The sequence below is a fragment of the Heteronotia binoei genome, chromosome 3 (assembly GCF_032191835.1).
Source record: "Heteronotia binoei isolate CCM8104 ecotype False Entrance Well chromosome 3, APGP_CSIRO_Hbin_v1, whole genome shotgun sequence".
NCBI lineage: Eukaryota > Metazoa > Chordata > Lepidosauria > Squamata > Gekkonidae > Heteronotia > Heteronotia binoei.
In genome coordinates, this window is record NC_083225.1 from 92,459,856 (window position 1) to 92,478,986 (window position 19,131).

General features: G+C 38.4%; 1 protein-coding gene across 1 annotated transcript in view; it reads left to right on the forward strand.

Annotated features, from left to right (window-relative positions):
• The first annotated feature begins 960 nt into the window (after positions 1-960).
• Positions 961-19,131, forward strand: part of LOC132568412 (cystathionine beta-synthase-like) — a 42,521-nt gene continuing 24,350 nt past the window's right edge. Inside the window, exons 1-4 of the mRNA XM_060234204.1 lie at positions 961-1,069; positions 8,300-8,481; positions 16,782-16,888; positions 17,989-18,123. Coding sequence (XP_060090187.1) covers positions 8,306-8,481; positions 16,782-16,888; positions 17,989-18,123 — 418 coding nt within the window. The 5' untranslated portion in view covers positions 961-1,069; positions 8,300-8,305. The remainder of the gene's footprint in view (positions 1,070-8,299; positions 8,482-16,781; positions 16,889-17,988; positions 18,124-19,131) is intronic.

The window sequence follows — 19,131 nt, forward strand, 5'->3', positions numbered from 1 at the left end:
GACTGACTGATTTGATCTTCTTGCAGTCCAAGGGACTCTCAAGAGTCTTCTCCAGAACCACAGCTCGAAAGCATCTATTCTTCTGCGCTCTGCCTTCCTTATGGTCCAGCTCTCACAGCCTTCATTACTACTGGGAATACCATAGCTTTGAATAATCGGACTTTCGTTGGCAGGGTGATGTCTCTACTTTTTATAATACTGCCCAGGTTCACCATAACTGTCCTCCCAAGAAGCAAATGTCTTTTAATTTCATGGCTTTTAAAATCTAAGCACAGTTGAAGCTAGAGCATGCCTGACTATCCTGTAAGAATCTGATGCAGCCTGAATTAGGCTTGTAGTCTGAGTTTGGGACCATTGTGTGGCTGATATCCTACTCCATTAATTGCTGTGTTTCTTATAAAGCTACTGTCATCAGTCACATGGAAGGCATATGTCAGGTAAGGTGATGTGGATGTGAGTGAGCTCTCAAAACAATCTCCAACAATCGGTGACACCCATCTAAAATCTGAGCATTAGCTTCTCACATGTTTAGCAAATAGGGACCCAAGGCAGCTAACATCATTCACCTCTCCTCCATTTTATCCTCACAACAACCATGAGAGTGTACAACTGCCCCAAAGTCACCCAGCAAGCATCTGTGTTGCAGTGGGGATTCAAACTTGGGTCTCCCCAGGTCTTAGACCAATATTCTAACCACCACACCATGCTGGCTGCAAAGCAATATTTAGTTCTTATAAAAGGCATTGAGCTAACTATAAAGATCAATAAACTAAAACATGCGTCTTTATTTAACAAATCAAAAAGATCAATAAAGTATGCTTTTTTAATAAAACAATCTTAAACCTATAACAGTAAATAAATACATACTCTATTTGCAGTCTGATCACTGTTATTTGAAAAAACATTGTACGTTGATCATGAGCAAACATATGTGGTGCAAGAGAAACCAATCACTGCTCTTTGTGCAGTGTTCAAGACAGCTTATTGCCTCCCTGACTCATAGACATAGATATAACTAAGCAGTCAGCAGCTTTTGAAGCAGGAGTTCTGCAAACACCTTTAGGAGCGGGTGAGTATTTTTTTTCCTCATAGCTCATTGAGTACAGTTGCTTTTTAATGTTAGGTAATTTTGCATTAGCTGAAAGCTATTTTAATTGCTATTTATTCACTGTCCTACATATGTATAGATGGGTGAGATTTTAAGATAAATGCTTTCAGCTCAAGGAATTTAAAAATAATGCAGAGATTCCATGATTTTAATACTGCATTTAGAAGAAGCAATTGGAAAAGTCTTCCTAGTAAATCCTAACTTTTATAATGCCAGACCATTATTATCTTTCATGTAGTACAATTTATGACTATTCTTCACAAAACAAGGGTACGTTTTTCCATTTAAAGAAGACATACTGACATTTCCTGATTGGAAAATAGTTGCCTTCTACTATCACTCAAGCAATGTAAATATTAACCAAAGCCTTCTGTGAAAATATGTAAGTCTCCATCCCCCCATCTTTAGTGAAGTACAATGTCAGTTGGGAAATCCCTGCTTCAAATCTTACCTGGACCATGAAATTACCAGGTAGCCTTTGGCGAGCTGCTGTCTTAGCTTGACCTTCATCCTATCTATAATATGGGAATAATGATACCCATATACTGTACAGGTTTGTTGCAAAGTATAAAAGGTAATGAATGTGAAACTTTTAGAAAACAAGTGCTGTACAAATCCTAAAATATTTCTTCCCACTATCTTCCATCATTGTTCTTGTGTTTCTTCCTTCTAAAATGTCACAGAAAAGTTGCTGTGTGTTTTAACAAGTTTTTTAAGCTGCAGTCCTACTGCACACCCATTGAATAAAGTGGAATTTTCTTCTGAATAAATATGCATAGGATTACACTGTAAATAATTTAAGTAACTTTTTAAAAATATTGAAGGTTGTATACTAAAACCCCTCCTTCATGACCAGCAGGAAACTTCTGCTCACACAGGAGGGATGGTATTTTTGCATAATGTATTATGTTATTTATCTTTTGTTCCCATCAGATGGCAATTAGATTATTTCTCTGCATAATTTAAAAACGAACCTTTCCTTTGGGAAGTTAATAAAGAGCAGTACAATATATACTATGACAATCCCCTCCCCCACTTCTCTCTGAATACAAATACACAAACAACAATTGGCAGGAACTTTAGCCTTAAGCATCATTTGAAATTCCAAGACAGTAAATGTTTTCCTCGGAGAACAGATAACCCAGAGCAATAATCAGGAAGGCCAAAATTTATCTTAAAAAGGTAGCAAACCCAAGAAAACTGAATGCTGTGCATGTAGCAGTAACAGGATCCTGTCCTTTTGCTGTGTTTTTAGTATACTGTGTATCTTGTGTATACTCTGTATGTGTTAAGTACTGTCAAGTCTTTTCCAATTTATGGGAACCCTATAGATTAACAACCTCCAATATATCTTGTAATTAACGGCCTTGTTCAGGTCTTGCAAACTGAGGGCCATGGCTTCCTTTATGGAGTCAATCAATCTCATTTTGAGTCTTCCTCTTTTCCTGCAGTTTCATTTTTTCTTTCCATTGTCTTTTCCTGTGACTCTTGTCTTCTCATAATGTGACCAAAGTACATAGCTTCAGTTTGGTTGTTTTAGCTTCCAGGGAGAATTCAGAATTGATTGGTAGCTTTTAAAACATTAGGGACCAGATCCATGCTTATAACAGAAGCTTCACATTTATCAGTGGGTCTGTTAGTAGCTCATTCAAAATATGATTTGCAAAGGAGACCTGTATTTAGTGATGAGAAAACAACAGGTGGGCTTGGTACATGACAGTACAGCAAATCTGAGCATTTGGACATTTAGAATGGGGGGCTTGATTTACTCTGCCTCTTTGCCGATATATATTTAAAGCACCTCTTCTGCCATTGTGTTTAAAACCCTTTGAGCCTGACAAAAAAATGTCCAGCAATCCAAACCTGAAGCTGTATCTGCAAGGGACAACAGTGGAAAGGTTTCCTATTGGTCAACTGTTTTGCCCCATAGGTACTTGAATCAAATATCCCTGTATTTTGACTGCATATTAATAGAAGTTACTACGGTACATCCTCTGACATAAGTGAAATTCTTAATTACCATCCAAAAACAGAACTTTTCCCTATAGCCTTCCTCAATATATAAAATAACCAATATGTTGTTTTACCAAAAAAAAACCCCCAAAAACTGCTTCTGACAGTAGCAGAGTGCTAATGTGTGTTAAGTTCCATCGAGCTGCTTTCAACTTATGGCGACACTATGAATTAATATCCTTCAAAATGTCCTATTGTTAACAGCCATTTTCAGGTCTTGTAAAGCAATGCCTTCAACTTTGCCTAGCATTATTGTCTTTTCACTGACTCTTGTATTCTCCTAATATCAGGGCTGGCACTAAGGGTTCTGTCTCTAGAGGCAGACTCCCATGCCGCACCCCCCCCCTCCAGCTCCCTTTTTGTTTTTTTCCAGCACACGCATGCTCCATGATGACATCACTAAAAGTGACATCATCATGAGGGGGACTAGATTGCGGTGGGCAGCGCACGAGAGTGCTGCCGTGCTGTCGCTTTTCCCCTGCACTATACTTTTTGGAGGCTTCCTTCAAGTCTTACTTTTTTGGCCCACATCTAACTACATAATAAAGTTTGCCCAGAAAAGCACTGCTTGGAAAGGCGCCACTTGGCTGCTTTCAACCTGAAGGCAGCTGGCTGCCTTTAAAACACCACGCTCTTTGGAGAGTGCGGTGTTTTAAAGGTGCCTGGCTGCTTTCAGGTTGAAAGCAGCCAAGCGTCGACTTCATGGAAAGGCGCCCCCTCAGCCGGTTTCAACCGGAAAGTGGCCGAGCACTGCTGAGAAACTACGCTCTATGGAGGCTTCCAAGGAAGGCGCCATCTACCTAGAGATGTGAAGGCCCAAAAAAAAAGCCGGGGAAAAAAACAGTTTTTTTCTGTTTTTTTCCTGAAGCATTTTTTGTTTTTCCCAAAAAAATGGGAAAATTGAAAAAAAGGAAAGGAAAGGAAAAAAATTGATTATGGAATGTTTTATTTTAGCATGATGAATAAAATATTTTAAGACAAAGTGTTCAAATATTTTCCAAATCATTTCTAAAAAATATGTAGATCAGATTATTCTGATTTCTGTGCACTGAGGACAAGCAAGTCCTAGGTCATGCCAATTTATTGAAACTTAGTTCTATGCTCCCTTCTATACACTTCCCCCCCTCTTCAATTCTTTTTATGAGAATGAGTTTTTTATTTTTATTTAATACTGTGGAGAGTAAATATGAATAATTGTTACTTCTGGATTTCAAAAAATTGTTTTGTGGAAGTTTTTTTGTCTGTTCCACATAAACTAGTAAACAGTTCAGGAGTTTGTTGCTCCATTTGCTACAATTACAAATAAATATTATTTTAAAAGTAAATTCTGTTTGTAATAATTGTTTGGATACACTATATTTTTAATAAGCCTGTTGTGATAATTTCATGCCAAGTAAAATTGTCCATAGTCATATTTTATGTTCCTAAATTAACAGAATGACTTTCAATCTGGAAAAGAAAAAAGAAATGCTAATGTAGCATTTTTTTTCAATTTTTCTGAAAATTTCCATTTTTTTCTGGAAAGCTTCAAAATTTCCGGAAATTTTACATCTCTATGCCTACCCCGCCTACTCCCATGCACCAGCCCTGCATAATATAAACAAAATATGATATCCTCAGTTTTGTTGCTTTAACTTCTAGGGAGAGTTCAGGCTGATTGGTATAGAACCCACTCATTTGTCTTTTTGGCAGTCCACCATATCCATAAAACAATCCTGCAACTCTACATTTCAAAGGAATCTACTTTCTTCCAGTCAGCTTTCTTCACTGTCCAACTTTCACAGTGATAGTATGGCATGAATTAACCGGATCTTTGTTACCAGTGACACTTAAGGATGTTGTATAGTTTCTTCGTGACTGCCCTTCCCAATTTCATTTTCCATCTGATTTCTTGCTTGCAGTTTCCCTTTTGGTTGATGATGGAACCAAAGTGGGGGGGAGGGTCTTGAACAATTTTTAATTTTACTATAAAGCCTTGAAGTTGTTTAATCACCCAGTCGTTATTACTTTTGTCTTCTTGATGTTCAGCTGTAAATCTGGTTTGGCACTTTCTTCTTTAAGCTTCTGTAGTAAGCGTTTCAAGTTCCACTGTTTTCTACCAATAATGTGGTATAATCTATGTATCTCAAACTCTTACAAGTTTTTTTCACTCCACCTTCATCTAAATCTAATCCATCTTTCCTTATTATATGTTCCTCATACATATTGAAGAGATGGGGAGATTAAATGCATCCTTGTCTAACACCTCTGCAATTGAAAACCATTCTGTTTCTCCATACTCTGCCCTAACAGTAGCGTCTTGTAAGCAGTGTAGGTTGTGCATCAAAACAATCAGATGCTGTGGTTCTCCCATTTAATTTAAAGCCAACCATAGTTTTTTAAAAATAATCTACAGTCAAAGCTTTGCTGTAATCTATGAAATACAAGTGGATTTTCTTCTGAAATTCTATTGTATGCTCCAGTAGCCAACATAAATTTGCAATATGATCTCTAGTGCCACTTCTTTTTCTGAATCCAGCTTGAACATCTGGTATACATTCAGAAAAAAAAAAACACAGGAGTCTGTACCAGAAGTGTTTATACATACATATCAGCAATGATTGCAGGGATCTAGGGGCCTGATAACTCCATTGTTTAAAACTTTTAGGCAATGGCTCTAACCTTACTTTGAAAACTGAGGTTCAGTTGCACAGTATTCTACTATCAGTGGCTGGAATGTGCTAATATTTTACTATTATTGGTTTGAGGGCAAAGGTGGATCTTTAGTCAGAAATCCATAGATCTGCTTCTCAGGAATAAGTGCCCCTGGCCCTCTAGTGAGTAGGATGCCCATCAGCATTTTTTTCCCATTTACACTGCAGTTTGGGAAAGGCAAGAAACAACAGAGTTTTCTCACATTGTCTTTACCCTTTCCAAAACAGTAGAAATGAGCTGAAACCTTGCCTCTTCCATGAGCCCTATAAAAAGAGCAAAGGATATGGGAGACTAATGGAATATCTCTCTCACTTGGTGTATGGGATGGATAAGCTAAGAAACAGCAGAGTTCACTCCTCTTGTTTCATGTTTTTGGTATCCCAGTGCAAAGAAGAGAAATTCCTGCATTGCCCCCAGTCCTCTGGGCATGCCAAAATACTTAAGAGGGAAAGGGGTGGAGGTTATTGATGAATAAAGGCTGCCTGGTAAGCCAAGCCAATGTCTGGGACATTCAGCCTAATATTCACTCCCAGGACCAAACAGCTGCAATGATGTCATAATATTGTTCCAGAGCTTTCCCCACTTAGTCTAAATCCTGCACTGTTTTTTTTTTCCTAAAGCAAAGGCACTGATTGAAGTCCTTTATGCACACACAGCTTACTTTTGATTTTCACTGAAGTTGAGTCTGTTGGGGTTTACTTCAAATGCTTTGCTTGTGCTCTGTGCATGTTTCTGTTGGGAATTAAGGAGTATATATTCTGCACACTAATGAGAAAACCTGGATAGTGTTGTGGGGTTAATCTCCTCTGATTGGTCAGTTCTGCACTGGGCATGTCTTTTGAAACAGGAGATTCTTCAAGCTGAATTTATTGTGGGGTCACCATTAGTGGTTCTTCCCCTTTTATCAGTGTACAAGCTTCCCATTGGTTAGGTTTTCCATCTGTACAATTTTGTTTTGTTTTTAAAGGACAGTTTAGTTTAGCAGGAGTTTAATGCTAATCTGGGATGGTTGGAGAGAACAATGATTGGCAGGGAATAGTTTAAATCAGGGGTGTCAAACATGCAGCCTTATCAAGCCCCCAAACAACTGACTCTTGTCTGCTTCCTTCTCCCTCTCTCTTGCATCCTTGTGCATCTCAACTTGCTTTGTAAGGCTTGCACAGGAGCTACAGAGCAAAACCTCAGTTTTCTCCATTGGTTGAGGTTTCTTCCCCTCCTGGACCCCTGCGGAGGGAGGGAAAGAGCCAGAGCTTCCTTTGCCCTGGATCCCACAGGAGAAATACAAAGAAAGCACCTTTAAGACCAACAAGTGCTAATGTTTTAAGCATGTTTTATTTTAAGGGTTTTTTTTAAAAAAAAATCTTTAGTCATGTTTGTCTATGTCCTTTAAAAAGTTTATATATCTGCTACCTAATCTTAAATAGGCACACACATGGCCTGGCCAGAAATGGTCTGGCTTTGCCCAGCAAGGTCTCATTTATGTCAGATCCAGCCCTCATAACAACTGAGTCTGACACCTCTGCTTTAAAAGTTTGACAAAGGTGGTGTGCATGTGTGCAGTTAAAAGTTTTAAAAGATGCATGCCTACAGAAGAGGAGACCTTGACCACTTGGCCAGAGAGGCAGAAGGGAAGCTGCTGCGCAGCAGGTTGGTGGAGGAGGTTCATGACGGGGGGAGGTGGAGATGTCAATGCTTCACAGCCTGAGCTCCCTCCCACAGCATTATTTGGAAATGAGATGACAGGAAAAGGGGGAAAACAAGATATTGAGATGGACCAGACTGTTTTTTTAAAAAGCAGGCAACTGCTGTCTCAGAGCAGGTTCCACAGCATCATCCTCATGTGTGAAATGTTTGTGGTCAGAATTAATTTTCAAGAAAACCATTTTTTAATGAACTTGCCCAAATGAGGACTCAACCACCTTGCAGTTAATAGCACTACATTCTAACCAACTGAACTAATTGACTATTCCTGCAAACAAATCAGACAAAGTTAATTACTTCTAATCTCCTGTTTCAAAAGACATGCCCAATGTAAAACTGACTGATAAGAAGAGACCAGTTGGCCTCAGAGGGGAGCGGGAAGGACAAGGGAATGTGTATGCTTTTAAATTACCTTCAGCTTGGAAGGAAACCAAGGGGAAGGATCATCACAAAAGTAGTTTGAGAAAACTTGGGGAAACAGCAGGTTGAAATCTGGCTCAGTACTGAAGGGAGACAATCAAGGCAGAAAGAAAAAGAGAACACAACTGGAATGCACAGGGGAATACAGAGAGAAAAAGAATGGTAATGCACAGTGAAAGCGAGGGAAATGGACATGCATAAAGAACCTGAAGCTCTGTCAAGAACAATGGCTGAGCTGTAGCTGGCTCCCTGAAGTGGCAACAAATAAATGCAGATCAACTTGTCCTCACTGACCTATATGCAAAAGTTCAGAAACTGAGAGACTGCTAATCAAAATGCTTTTTCCCTACTCTCTTGTTTTAGTTCACAATGGCATGTGTTTTCACATCCAACAAAACAATCAGAGTTTGTCCTTTCCTCAACGGGGATGTGGAAAATCCAGAACCCAAAACTAGCAACACATGGATTCATCCCAATTTGCCCAGCAAATGTACATGGAAACCAGGAAAATCCATCTCAGAATCGCCTCATAATTGTGTGCCTTTGTAAGTAGCAGCTGTGTCACCCACTTAGTCAGAAAACGTTTTCTCTATCTTGACCTCTACCTCTGACTGCAGCAGTTTCTTCTCTTATTCCATTGATCAAAGAGGATGCTTGTAATTGATCCTTTGAGCATTTTCTGTTCAGCTTTGGTTTAGAGTCACAACGTGATATGGATTCCATCAGGCTGGTTATACATCTGTGTTAATCCATGGCACAATCATATGCACTGGTGTGAACTCACTGGTTTATTCATCCCAGGGCTTGTCTTTATAGCAGGTATTCCTTGTTCCTCTCTCTTTCTATAGTATACCGTTTGTCCTGGAAGACTCTTATTATGACTATGTGGACTGCCCTCCCTCACATGTTGGTAACCAACAGTGAGAGTTAGTACAAGCAAAGTATCTTGTATATCTGGACTGGGGGGAAACAATGTCCCCAGTTCCTGAAATTAAAACTGTCTACTTGAACCCATCTATGTAAAAGAAATGTAGGAAAGTACAATTAACTAAGAGCCTTAGGGGGATGACAAATGCTAGCCCGTTTCCATCAGATGATTATAACTACCACATGATAGCTTGTCAAAAGTGTGGCCGTTGATATTCCTGAGATCAGACAACCAACTGCACCTGAAGATAACAAAATGTTGGATGAATATCTTCCATGAATGGTAATTCTCTGTTTCATCTGTTTCCAGAGCCAGTCTAGCCTTTCTGCTCTGACAATTGCTGTTGCTTCATAAGAGAAAAGGAGAAAGTTGAAGTCTCAAAACAGAAGGGAGGGGGAGCTACAGTTTAGAAGTCTGCTTATATGAAGTCATAGAACTGAGAAACTTCTCTTACCCTAACACAAATAGTGTGTTATTCTTGGAAATTTACTGAGTGAGAGATAACTTCTATAAACCTAAATAAAATTCCACTGGGTACAGCAAAGTACAGCTGTGTCATGGTGTTGCTAAAGTTTACAGATAGAATGACAGTTGCACACAATAGATTCTTATAATCAGCTTTTACATCTTGCTGTTAATGGAAGAGCGGCCCTGTGGTGCAGAGTGGTAAAGCAGCAGTACTGTGGTCTGAACTCTCTGCTCACAACCTGAGTTCAATTCTGGCGGAAGCTGGATTCAAGTAGCCAGCCCAAGGTTGACTCAGCCTTCCATCCTTTGGTAAAATGAGTATCCAGCTTGCTGGGTGGAAAGCATAGATGACTGGGGAAGGCAATGGCAAACCACCCCGTTAAAAAGTCTGCCATGAAAACGTTGTGAAAGCAACATCACCCCAGAGTCGGAAATGACTGGTGCTTGCACAGGGGACCTTTCCTTTCCTTTATGGAAGAACAGCAGCATTTCTCAAAAGCACCACAAAATAGTCACAATTGGGATGTGAAATTCTCATAGCTGGAGATCAATATCCAATTAAGTAACACATTTTTCCAGCTACTGTTCTAGGCATTTTTCAAATCCTGTTATCCTTTATCAAGTGTCAAGGATCATATGCTCCAGAAAGTTTAGAGGCTTTTCTGACTGAGGCTATGTAACTGGATATAAACCACTAACTTAATGCTTCCTGCAATAAAACAAGTTAATGATAAGCGTAACTATCTGGAAGTAATTTCATTTGGCTTCTTTAAAGACAGGTTGGTCTCTTATGAGAATCCTGTGCATTTAGCACACAGTGTCCAAGAGGATAAGGACTCAAAAATCTCCAATCCTACCTATCAAGCCTCAGACAAACTTTTCAAGGAAACACTAGCATTTAAATAGCACAGGCATTTATGGAAAAAGTTCTAGGATATAGATTTGAGTGGGAAGTGTAAATGCTGGGCTGGCTCATTGCTCAAGTGATAGGGCCTGTTCTGATGCAGCCGTCAAGGAGCAGGCTATGCTCCAGACGTGCTGACTGTGATGAGATATTCCCCACCCCTGGTCCTGCTTGAGCTGGCAAAACTCCTTCAGATGACCCTGTATAAATTATGTAGCTATTTCGTTCCACAGATAAGAACAAAGGGATTAGACTGTCCTACAAAGTTATATTTTGTAGATTATAACTGCAGTTGTATAAGTCATAAACATTATCTCTTGAAAACAATAATAAAATGGGGGGAATTGAATAAAAGAAAAACAGCATAAAAATAACTTGTGGATGACACCCATTTACCTACATGTAAAGTTTCAGAATGCAAATTAATTTGAGAAATCAAAATTTAACTTTTTTTGTTTCATATGATCCCACTTTTAATTAATGAAAAGTATTTGAAATAATGGCAAATATAGTAAATTATTTTATGTGATTAGGCAAATCCCCTGAAGTTTTATAGAAATATTTAGAGAAATTACAAAGAAAGTAGTCACGGTATTACAAACAAAACTACAATTACAAAATGTTTTCAGTCAATTGTTAAAGTGGTTGGATAATCTGATAGTTCCATAGAAAATATTTGTCTTCATGACAAAGCATGGAGTGATCTAATTTATTTAACTCAGATTTGATCATTACAGAACTTGTAGCAAATTTTAGGGGAAAGTGGCATCAGGATTGTAATCACTGTCATGGTTCATGAATTATGAGTGACATAATAAAGGTATGTTTCATTTTATGAATTTTCAATTGAATGGTAGCTGGTCCTCCATAACATGCAAAACTAAATAAATTAAGATATAAACAGTAAAGTGGTATCAGTGCTTGACTGGGGCTTGTGCTGTTTGTTTTGTGCAGGGTTTTTCTTTTTTCTTTTTTTTGAAAAAAAAGATAAATATTCAAAGTGGACCGACACTGAAAGCATCAAGACAGATTCAAACATTGTTGACAGCTTTTACATGTGGGATTCTATTAATTTAATTTTTATGTTTTGGTCTGAAGTCTTCCTTCAATTAAAGTTGTATAAGTTTAATTACAAAGCAGATGTTAACCTGTGGTATTAGCCATTTTATGTATTTTCTAAGAAAAATATGAACACAATAGAAAAATAGCTCAATTAATGGCCACTGCTAGAATAACTTTTGTGGATATTACAGCTAAAACTATTATTAAAGAATGGCCATGAAAAGTCACAATTCCATTAATTAAGCAAAAAAAAAAAGTAAAGTCATTGCAGTTTGAACAGGTAAAATAGTTGATTAATCCTAATACATCATATATCTAATTCTGAACAGGGCCACTGAGTGTGGATCAAAAATGGGAAATGGAAAAGGCAGGGAAGATTTTTCTACATATCTGAAGAAAACTCCAGGTTTGCAGAAAAGTCTAAAATCTTTTTAAAATGCACCGGGGAATAAAAACTCCACAAAATAATAGCAACAGCACCAGTAGTTTTAATAAAATATTGTGTTCTGAGATCTCAGTGGCCACTATGAGGTTGCTAGGCAACCACAATAATATTGCCAGCCTTCCAAGCCTTGGTATTTGTAAAGCAAAACTGTAGGCAGGAGCAGAGATGGACTTGTTCTGGAAAAGACCACACTATCATGCCTTGTCATGTCCCCTGCTGAAGGAGGACTCACTGGGGTGCAGGTGACAACCATAGGTGACTCACTAACCATACAATTCAGTAGGTTTGGCAGCAGCCACTGCAGAACTCAGACTATTTATGGGATTAGGATGCTGGGAGGAAGGACAGAAAGCTAAAGACCAGAGTGGAGGGGAGATAAAAGTAGATTGGCTAATGGGTGGGAAGGAGAGAAGGAACCAGGAATAGTGGAGAAATTATGGGAGCTACTGAGAGAGGAAAAGAGGAAATAGTGAGGAGGAAAATACTGGGGAAAATAAGATCCCTCTTGCAGTTTTCCTGCTTGTTTTAAAATAATTGACTTTGTTAAGAAAGTGATTGATGTGGTATGCACTAAGTATATAACTGTATTAGATTTGACTGTTATGATCTGAATGTCATGGTCATATTTTTTGTTCACAATTACCTGTTTTCTCTTAATATAATTCATATAATAAAGTTGTACCACACAGAAAATCTTTGCAATGGATGTATACTATGGCTAAGTAAACTCATGAGTATAGTATATTCCCCCTCTGTCACTGGAAATCTAAGAACATCAGTCACACAACTTGCTAGTGATGGTCACCTGGAGAAAACATCCTTCTCCTCTCCCAACCTGCAAGTGATCAAAGGGCAAAAAGTCAAGTGGCAAACTTCCCTTGCACCTACCTACCTACCCCTTTCACTGCCAACTAGCCTCAGGCAGCTTTAAGAGTTCTGGTTTAGGAGACATACCTCTGCACTGTGCTTTATGAAGGAGAACTAGAACATCATGCTATGGCAACTCTTACTTTTTCTCATTAAAGGGCTAGTGGACCTTTTATGGGCAGAATTGGAAGAGACAACATGGAGATACAGATCAGCACTATGAAGCTACCAGCTGAGACTTAAAGGGCCAGAGTAGATCTGGCTCATCATGTCTTCTAGAAGAATAATGCAGCTATAGGAGGGGAAGAGAAGTGATTATGGAGAGAGAAACCAGGGTTGCCAGCCTTTCAGGTGGGACCTGGAGATCTCTCAGAATTACAACTGATCTCCAGACTAGACAGAAAACAGGTGTTTTGAAAGGTAGACGCTATGGCATTATACCTTGTACCTCCCCAAACTTTATACTTCGCAGTTTCCACTCCCCAAATCTTCAGGAATTTTCCAGCTATGAATTAGCACTAGCTGTACTAGGAGAGATGTCAGGTGAAAGAGAAGGGTAACTGTGCAGACAGCTGACAATGGCCATCCCTTCTTGAAAGTCCAGAGAGACCTGAGCCACTTCCAGTTTTTGAGACCCCTAGCTGTAATTTAAAAAATGAAGACCCACAATGCATATATGAACAAGTTGCCAAAAATTTAATGTGTTTATAAGACCATCAAACAGCCCTCCAGCTTCCCTTCTGATTGACAAAGGCAAAGGCTGAAGTACACTGAAGTACACTGTGTCAAGAAACTTGAGCTCAGAGTTCAGTTTCTGATTGTTTATGTAGACACACCTCATTTTCAAAGTGTGTTGGCCAATAGCTCTCGCACTGAATTAATGGGTAGAGTTTAGTTTCAGAAACTGGTCCAATGAATCCATCCAGTCAATAAGCGTTTTCCCCCTATATACGTAACAGGTTAATGAATATACATTTTCTGTTTGTACTTGCCATTTAAACATGTACTGAGATAAGAAATACAACTTACCCAATGGCTATTAATGTTGTTCTACTGGAACAAGGCCAATAAGGCAAATTGCACTAGCAAGTGACAGCAAAATTAGAACTGTTGAAAAAAGCAAAAATGAATAGCATTCTTGTAAATAAATGTTGTTGGGATGATTTTCTCAGTCTTGATAATTCTCTCTAATATCAAGTGTTGTCTTGATAATTCTGTCTAGTTAACAGATAAAGTGAATGAAACTCCATTGAAATTAATGAAACAATAGTTTATAGCAGCTGGCCTTGCATTCTGGGATGCAATATGTAAGAGATGGGCATAGAGCGGAAATTTAACTTGATATTATTCTAGGGAAGTGATTCTAAATGGGGGCCATTAGGCCCCAGAGGAATGACCTACAAATGCAGGGTGGTGGTGGTTAGGATTTTAGGCTATTCATTCCCCAGACTTGCAACATCTTCTGACAGCCAACAGAAAAGAGCTGTTTTATACTACTCATTCAGTTCTGGAGATTATGTGAGCTCTCCTGAAAGCCTCATCAACACTACAGCTAACTGGATAACTAGACCTTCTTCTTCCAGTATCAAACAGTATCATACTAAGAGAATTAAATGCAATTTGTGAATGAGAGCCTAAAATATTGGTCTTATGAATCCTCAGTTGACCTATGTGTCATATTTAGTCATCTTTATCGATGTTTTAATGTGATACTGTTCTGCTAGCATTGGCACGCTGTATTGTGAACAATCTTTAGCAAATACCCACACTTACGCAGATTTTGATAAATGGTATGTGGCGGGACAAGGAACCTTTGGATTCCTTCCATTCTTTACGTTCTTCCTTCACATAATATTACGCATAATTGTATAATATGTGGGGGGACTCATTTTTCTAATCAGTAAAGGGGGTGAGTGGGACCTGATGCTATTATAAAGTGTAAGTATTCCAAGCCTGGTTCTTTTTGATGAGTAAGAATAGTCTTCAGGTAAGCAGCTGCATAAGAGCCAAATAACATGTTACATTTTACATGGAAACTGACAGCCACACTGCCATTGCAAGTCCCTGATTGCAGCCCTGTAAAAAAGGACCACAGAGACCCAATTTGGATGCTGCACATACAACCAACAATGGGGCAAATGATGTCCCCTGCATCCATGGACAGTTTTAGCTCTGGAAACTTCTGTCTCCCCCATGCTATGGTCCCAATCTGATTCAGACTGCTGTTACATTTCTGATGACCCTGAAGTGGGGAGAGGGCCTCCAAACCGGAGGATCCCCTGCCCCCACCTGGGGATTGGCAATCCTAGTAATGTGTAATGTGGGACTGAGAAAGATAGTGTCAGGTAGTGATTTTTGGTATGAAAATTGTAATGAGTTATGAGCATGTCCCTATGTTCATCTATGAACATATGGTTCTGTTTGTTTATTTATTTGAGCCATCAATGACTGTGGCTTTAATCCTGAGCAAAGGAAGTTTGCCTAATTGCATAAAGGTCAATGTTAAGATGTTTTAGGATATCACTAACACGGGCACATTTTTTTTTCTTCAAGTATCCATCCCACAACTGTGTTTTGAAAAAAATGAGCATTTTCATTAAATATCTAAGTAATATTGTACATAAAACAGTTGTAGTAACTTGCTTTATTTGAGAAAATAATGAGATGGGAGTGGAAGAAGACATCAAATTAAAGAGTGACCAAAATTATAGAAAGAGTAAAAAGTAATTAAAGGCATAAATGAAATGCATACAGAAAGTGTGTGTGTGTGTGTGTGTGTGTGCGCGCGCGCATGAGTGGATGGAATACATAAAAATAAGAATAAATGCCAATAATTATCACTAGACCACTTGAAAGGAGAAATAGCAGTAATATATACTAATTATGGAGATGAAGGAATGAGACTGAAACTGCAGTAGAAGAATAGGGTACCAATGAATATATGATGCTGGAAAATCACTGTAGTGAAATCAATATAATTCTGTTTTGCTGCAGCTGAGAACAAGATTATTTGGTTTTGATTACTGTGTGACATTAAGTGTTGGAGAAGATGGGCCATTGGCCTGATCCAACATGGCTTCTCTTATGTTCTCATCAAGATGCACTGCTATTGGCAATAAACTGTGAAGCCAAGGAAGGGATCCAGCTATAAACAACCTTCACCTTTATATATATGTTGTTGTTTTTTGCTGGCAACTCACAGATGACATGGCAATCCCATGTGGTTTTCAAGGCAAGAGACATTCGGAGATGGTTTAGCCACTGCCTACCTCTGCATCACAACTCTTGTATTCCTTGGAGGTGTCTCATCCAAACAGTAGCTTCTGAGATCTGATGAGATGGGGCTAGCCCAAGCTATCATGAGTAGTACCAAAATGAGAGTTTCCTAGATCCTATACAGAAAAGTTTTACCATATGCTACTACATTTCAACAGTGCTTTTTTTGTAGAAAAAGCGCAGCAAGAACTCATTTGCATATTAGGCCGCACCCCTGACATTACCATTGTTTCACACAGGGCTTTTTAATAGAAAAGTCCAGCAGGAGCTTATTTGCATATTAGGCCACACCCCTGATACCAAGCCAACCAGAACTGTGTTCTTGCGCATTCCTGCTAAAAAAAAAAAAGCCCTGCATTTCAGATTAGCAGAGATATATTTTAGGGCAGAGGAAATAACTCCAGGAAAGTCTGAGCCACTTCTTATTCTATAAATTAAACATGATTTAATTTTCACTCAGCCTCTTTTTATGCATTGTAGCCCTCTAGTGGAAGCTATTTTAAATAATCAGCCAGCTACATGGTGGCTGATGGTATGCATCAAACTTCATGTGCCATATTTCATAATATACACACTGGGAAATGTTCCCTCCCCCATAATCTTTCTTTTTGGAATTTTGTGGTAAACAGACTGTTTTGTATGATAAACAACTATACAGAAAACATTTATTGCCAAGTGGTACAGTTTGAAGTAGAAACCATAACCCCAGATGCTGCTTTGATTATTAATTGTTTAAACTGAGTCAAGATGGTAATCAGGCTTACTAATGATGCATATTATTTGATGTGCGCATGTTTGCAGGGGACCTAATTTTAAACATTTTGCAAAGAATAAATATAGCAGCTGTTCTTTCATCCAATTTCTTGAGGGTTTTTTTTCTCTTTTTCTTACATAGGCCAAAAGAACCAAAGATTTTGTCAAATATTTTGGAAAAAATTGGGCATACCCCTTTAGTTCGGATCAACAAAATTTCAAAAGCCTATGGGCTTAAATGTGAGCTTTGTGAGTATTCCTTTTTTTGTTTTCTCTCCTTTATCACATTTCCTGTGTTGTGTTGCAGATATTAATGTGGAAATGATGAGTGCTCATTTAAGCACATAAACACTGAAAATTAACAACTGGCTGATAAATAGATAAAGAGGTAACATAAGCCCCAATTATACCTAGTTATACCAGGGGCAGTCCTGATTTCCTGGTACATGTCTCTGGTAAAATTTTCCCTCTACACAAGATCTGATGAGTTTAGGCTAGCCTGAGCTATCATGAGTAGTACAAAATGAACTGAAATAACAGGGAAACAACCTTTGTGCATACACAATCCTAGCAGATGCCACACACATGAGCCAACGATTATACATAGCCCGCTAGTGGTGGGATGAGCATACATATTCCCTCCTCTAATGCATGTTGATTTCAACCCACATCAATATCATCTTCAGAGAACTTCTATTTTACCCATATTTTTGCCTTTTAGAGATGCCTTGTAAAAATGTGTGAATTGCCTGTGTTGAATTCTTCCCAATTTATCTGCCCTTCTCAGAGATATCATTCCCCTCTAATTCAGCATTGCTACCTCAACAAAACACAGAACAAAGCCTCATGAAATTAAGCATGCAAAATAAAATTGCTGCTTATTTGCTGAACCCAGAGGTGTGTTAGGTTCAGAATACGTTGTCTCTCAAATGTATTGTGATAAAAAGTTCAGTGATTTAATATTACCTTTTTCCAGGCCTTGGATTCAGTGGGAGCTCACTGGAAAGCAGCTCCTGAATCTTTCTGACAGTTCCACCTGCTCCTTCCCACTTTGTCCTTTGAATAGTAGGTGCAGCTGCATAACAATCCCTGGATGAGCTCCACCACCTATTTTTCTACAAAACGGCCCCTGCCTTTTTCTTTGTTGATTTAGAGTGACATCTAATGCTGTCTGAAGCCTCATCTTCAACTAGAAAATGTTACAGTTACATGTGTTACCACAGCTAGATCACAGACTAGCTCTTTTAAAATGTTCCAATCCTAATAATAGTTTTTCCCTTGGGAAATCTGGTAACAAGAATAAAGATGTACAGTTCTAGTTCTAAGTTGGGGTTAACTTAAAATTTCAGTGGCAAAGTGTGAATATTTCAATGCTGGAGGAAGTGTGAAGGACCGAATAACAGTGAGGATGTTAGAAGATGCAGAAAGAGCTGGCATTCTAAAACCAGGAGACACAATCATTGAACCTACCTCAGGAAATACAGGTATGTAAAAAGTTTTAGCAGGTAAAAGAATGTCACTTTTTGTGCAATTTTATCTTCATCAGTGCTCCATCATAATATTTAATCCGTGGAGGGAATTTTGATGCTTATTATGGGTGTGTTAGTTTGCTTACCCAAATCCCCTTTTAAAATAAAGAGAAATATGTACTTCAGACCAGATGAATGGTGCACATAGCCTTTGTGAAACTTTTAAATATTTCAGAAAATATGGTGATGTTGTTGTTACAACGAAAGAAGTTGGCAACTATTTAAAAAAAGCTCTATGAGTACACCCACCTTTCAGTGGTAGTTAAGAAGCAAGGGCTTAACTGCAAAATATTTTTTTAAAATAAAACAATAAAAGTAAAGTTCACTACAGAGGCTGTCTTAACCTGGCTAGAATGAATATACATTATAGCAAGACAAATGTCCCCCAAAATCAATGGAGTAGTTGATACAGCTGAAGGTATGACTAGTAGCCCTTTTAAACTCTTAACAATACTATCCTAAACGAGTTTCAGTGTTGGTCTGAAGTACAACAGATTCTTGTCCAGTAGCATCTGACAAAGGGAGATTTGACTCTTTGGAGGCTTATACTCTGAAAATCTTGTTGGTCCTTAAGTTGGTACTGGACTGAAATCTAGCTAGCCCAAACAGCATTATACATTTCTAAGTCCTCTGCACCAACAGACTTTAAAAGGGGTAATTCTGCTAAGGATGGTGTTATTAGTTACCTGCTCTTTTATTAATTCTTACCTTATTTTTTTTTTTTAGGTTTTAATTAGCAGTTATTGTAGGAAGTTTCTGTGCTTAAACTTCCTCTGCTTAATGATTTATTGTTCTATTGATTTGTATTAAACCACAGTGGAAAGTCAAAATATACATTTTCTCAGGTGAATAAATAGAATTAATCATGGGTCATAAGTTTAAGCAAATTGAATAATACATTGAAAATATACTGCAAAATGAGATGGTGCCAAACTGGATCACTCTCTTGAAAGAAGACTAGTT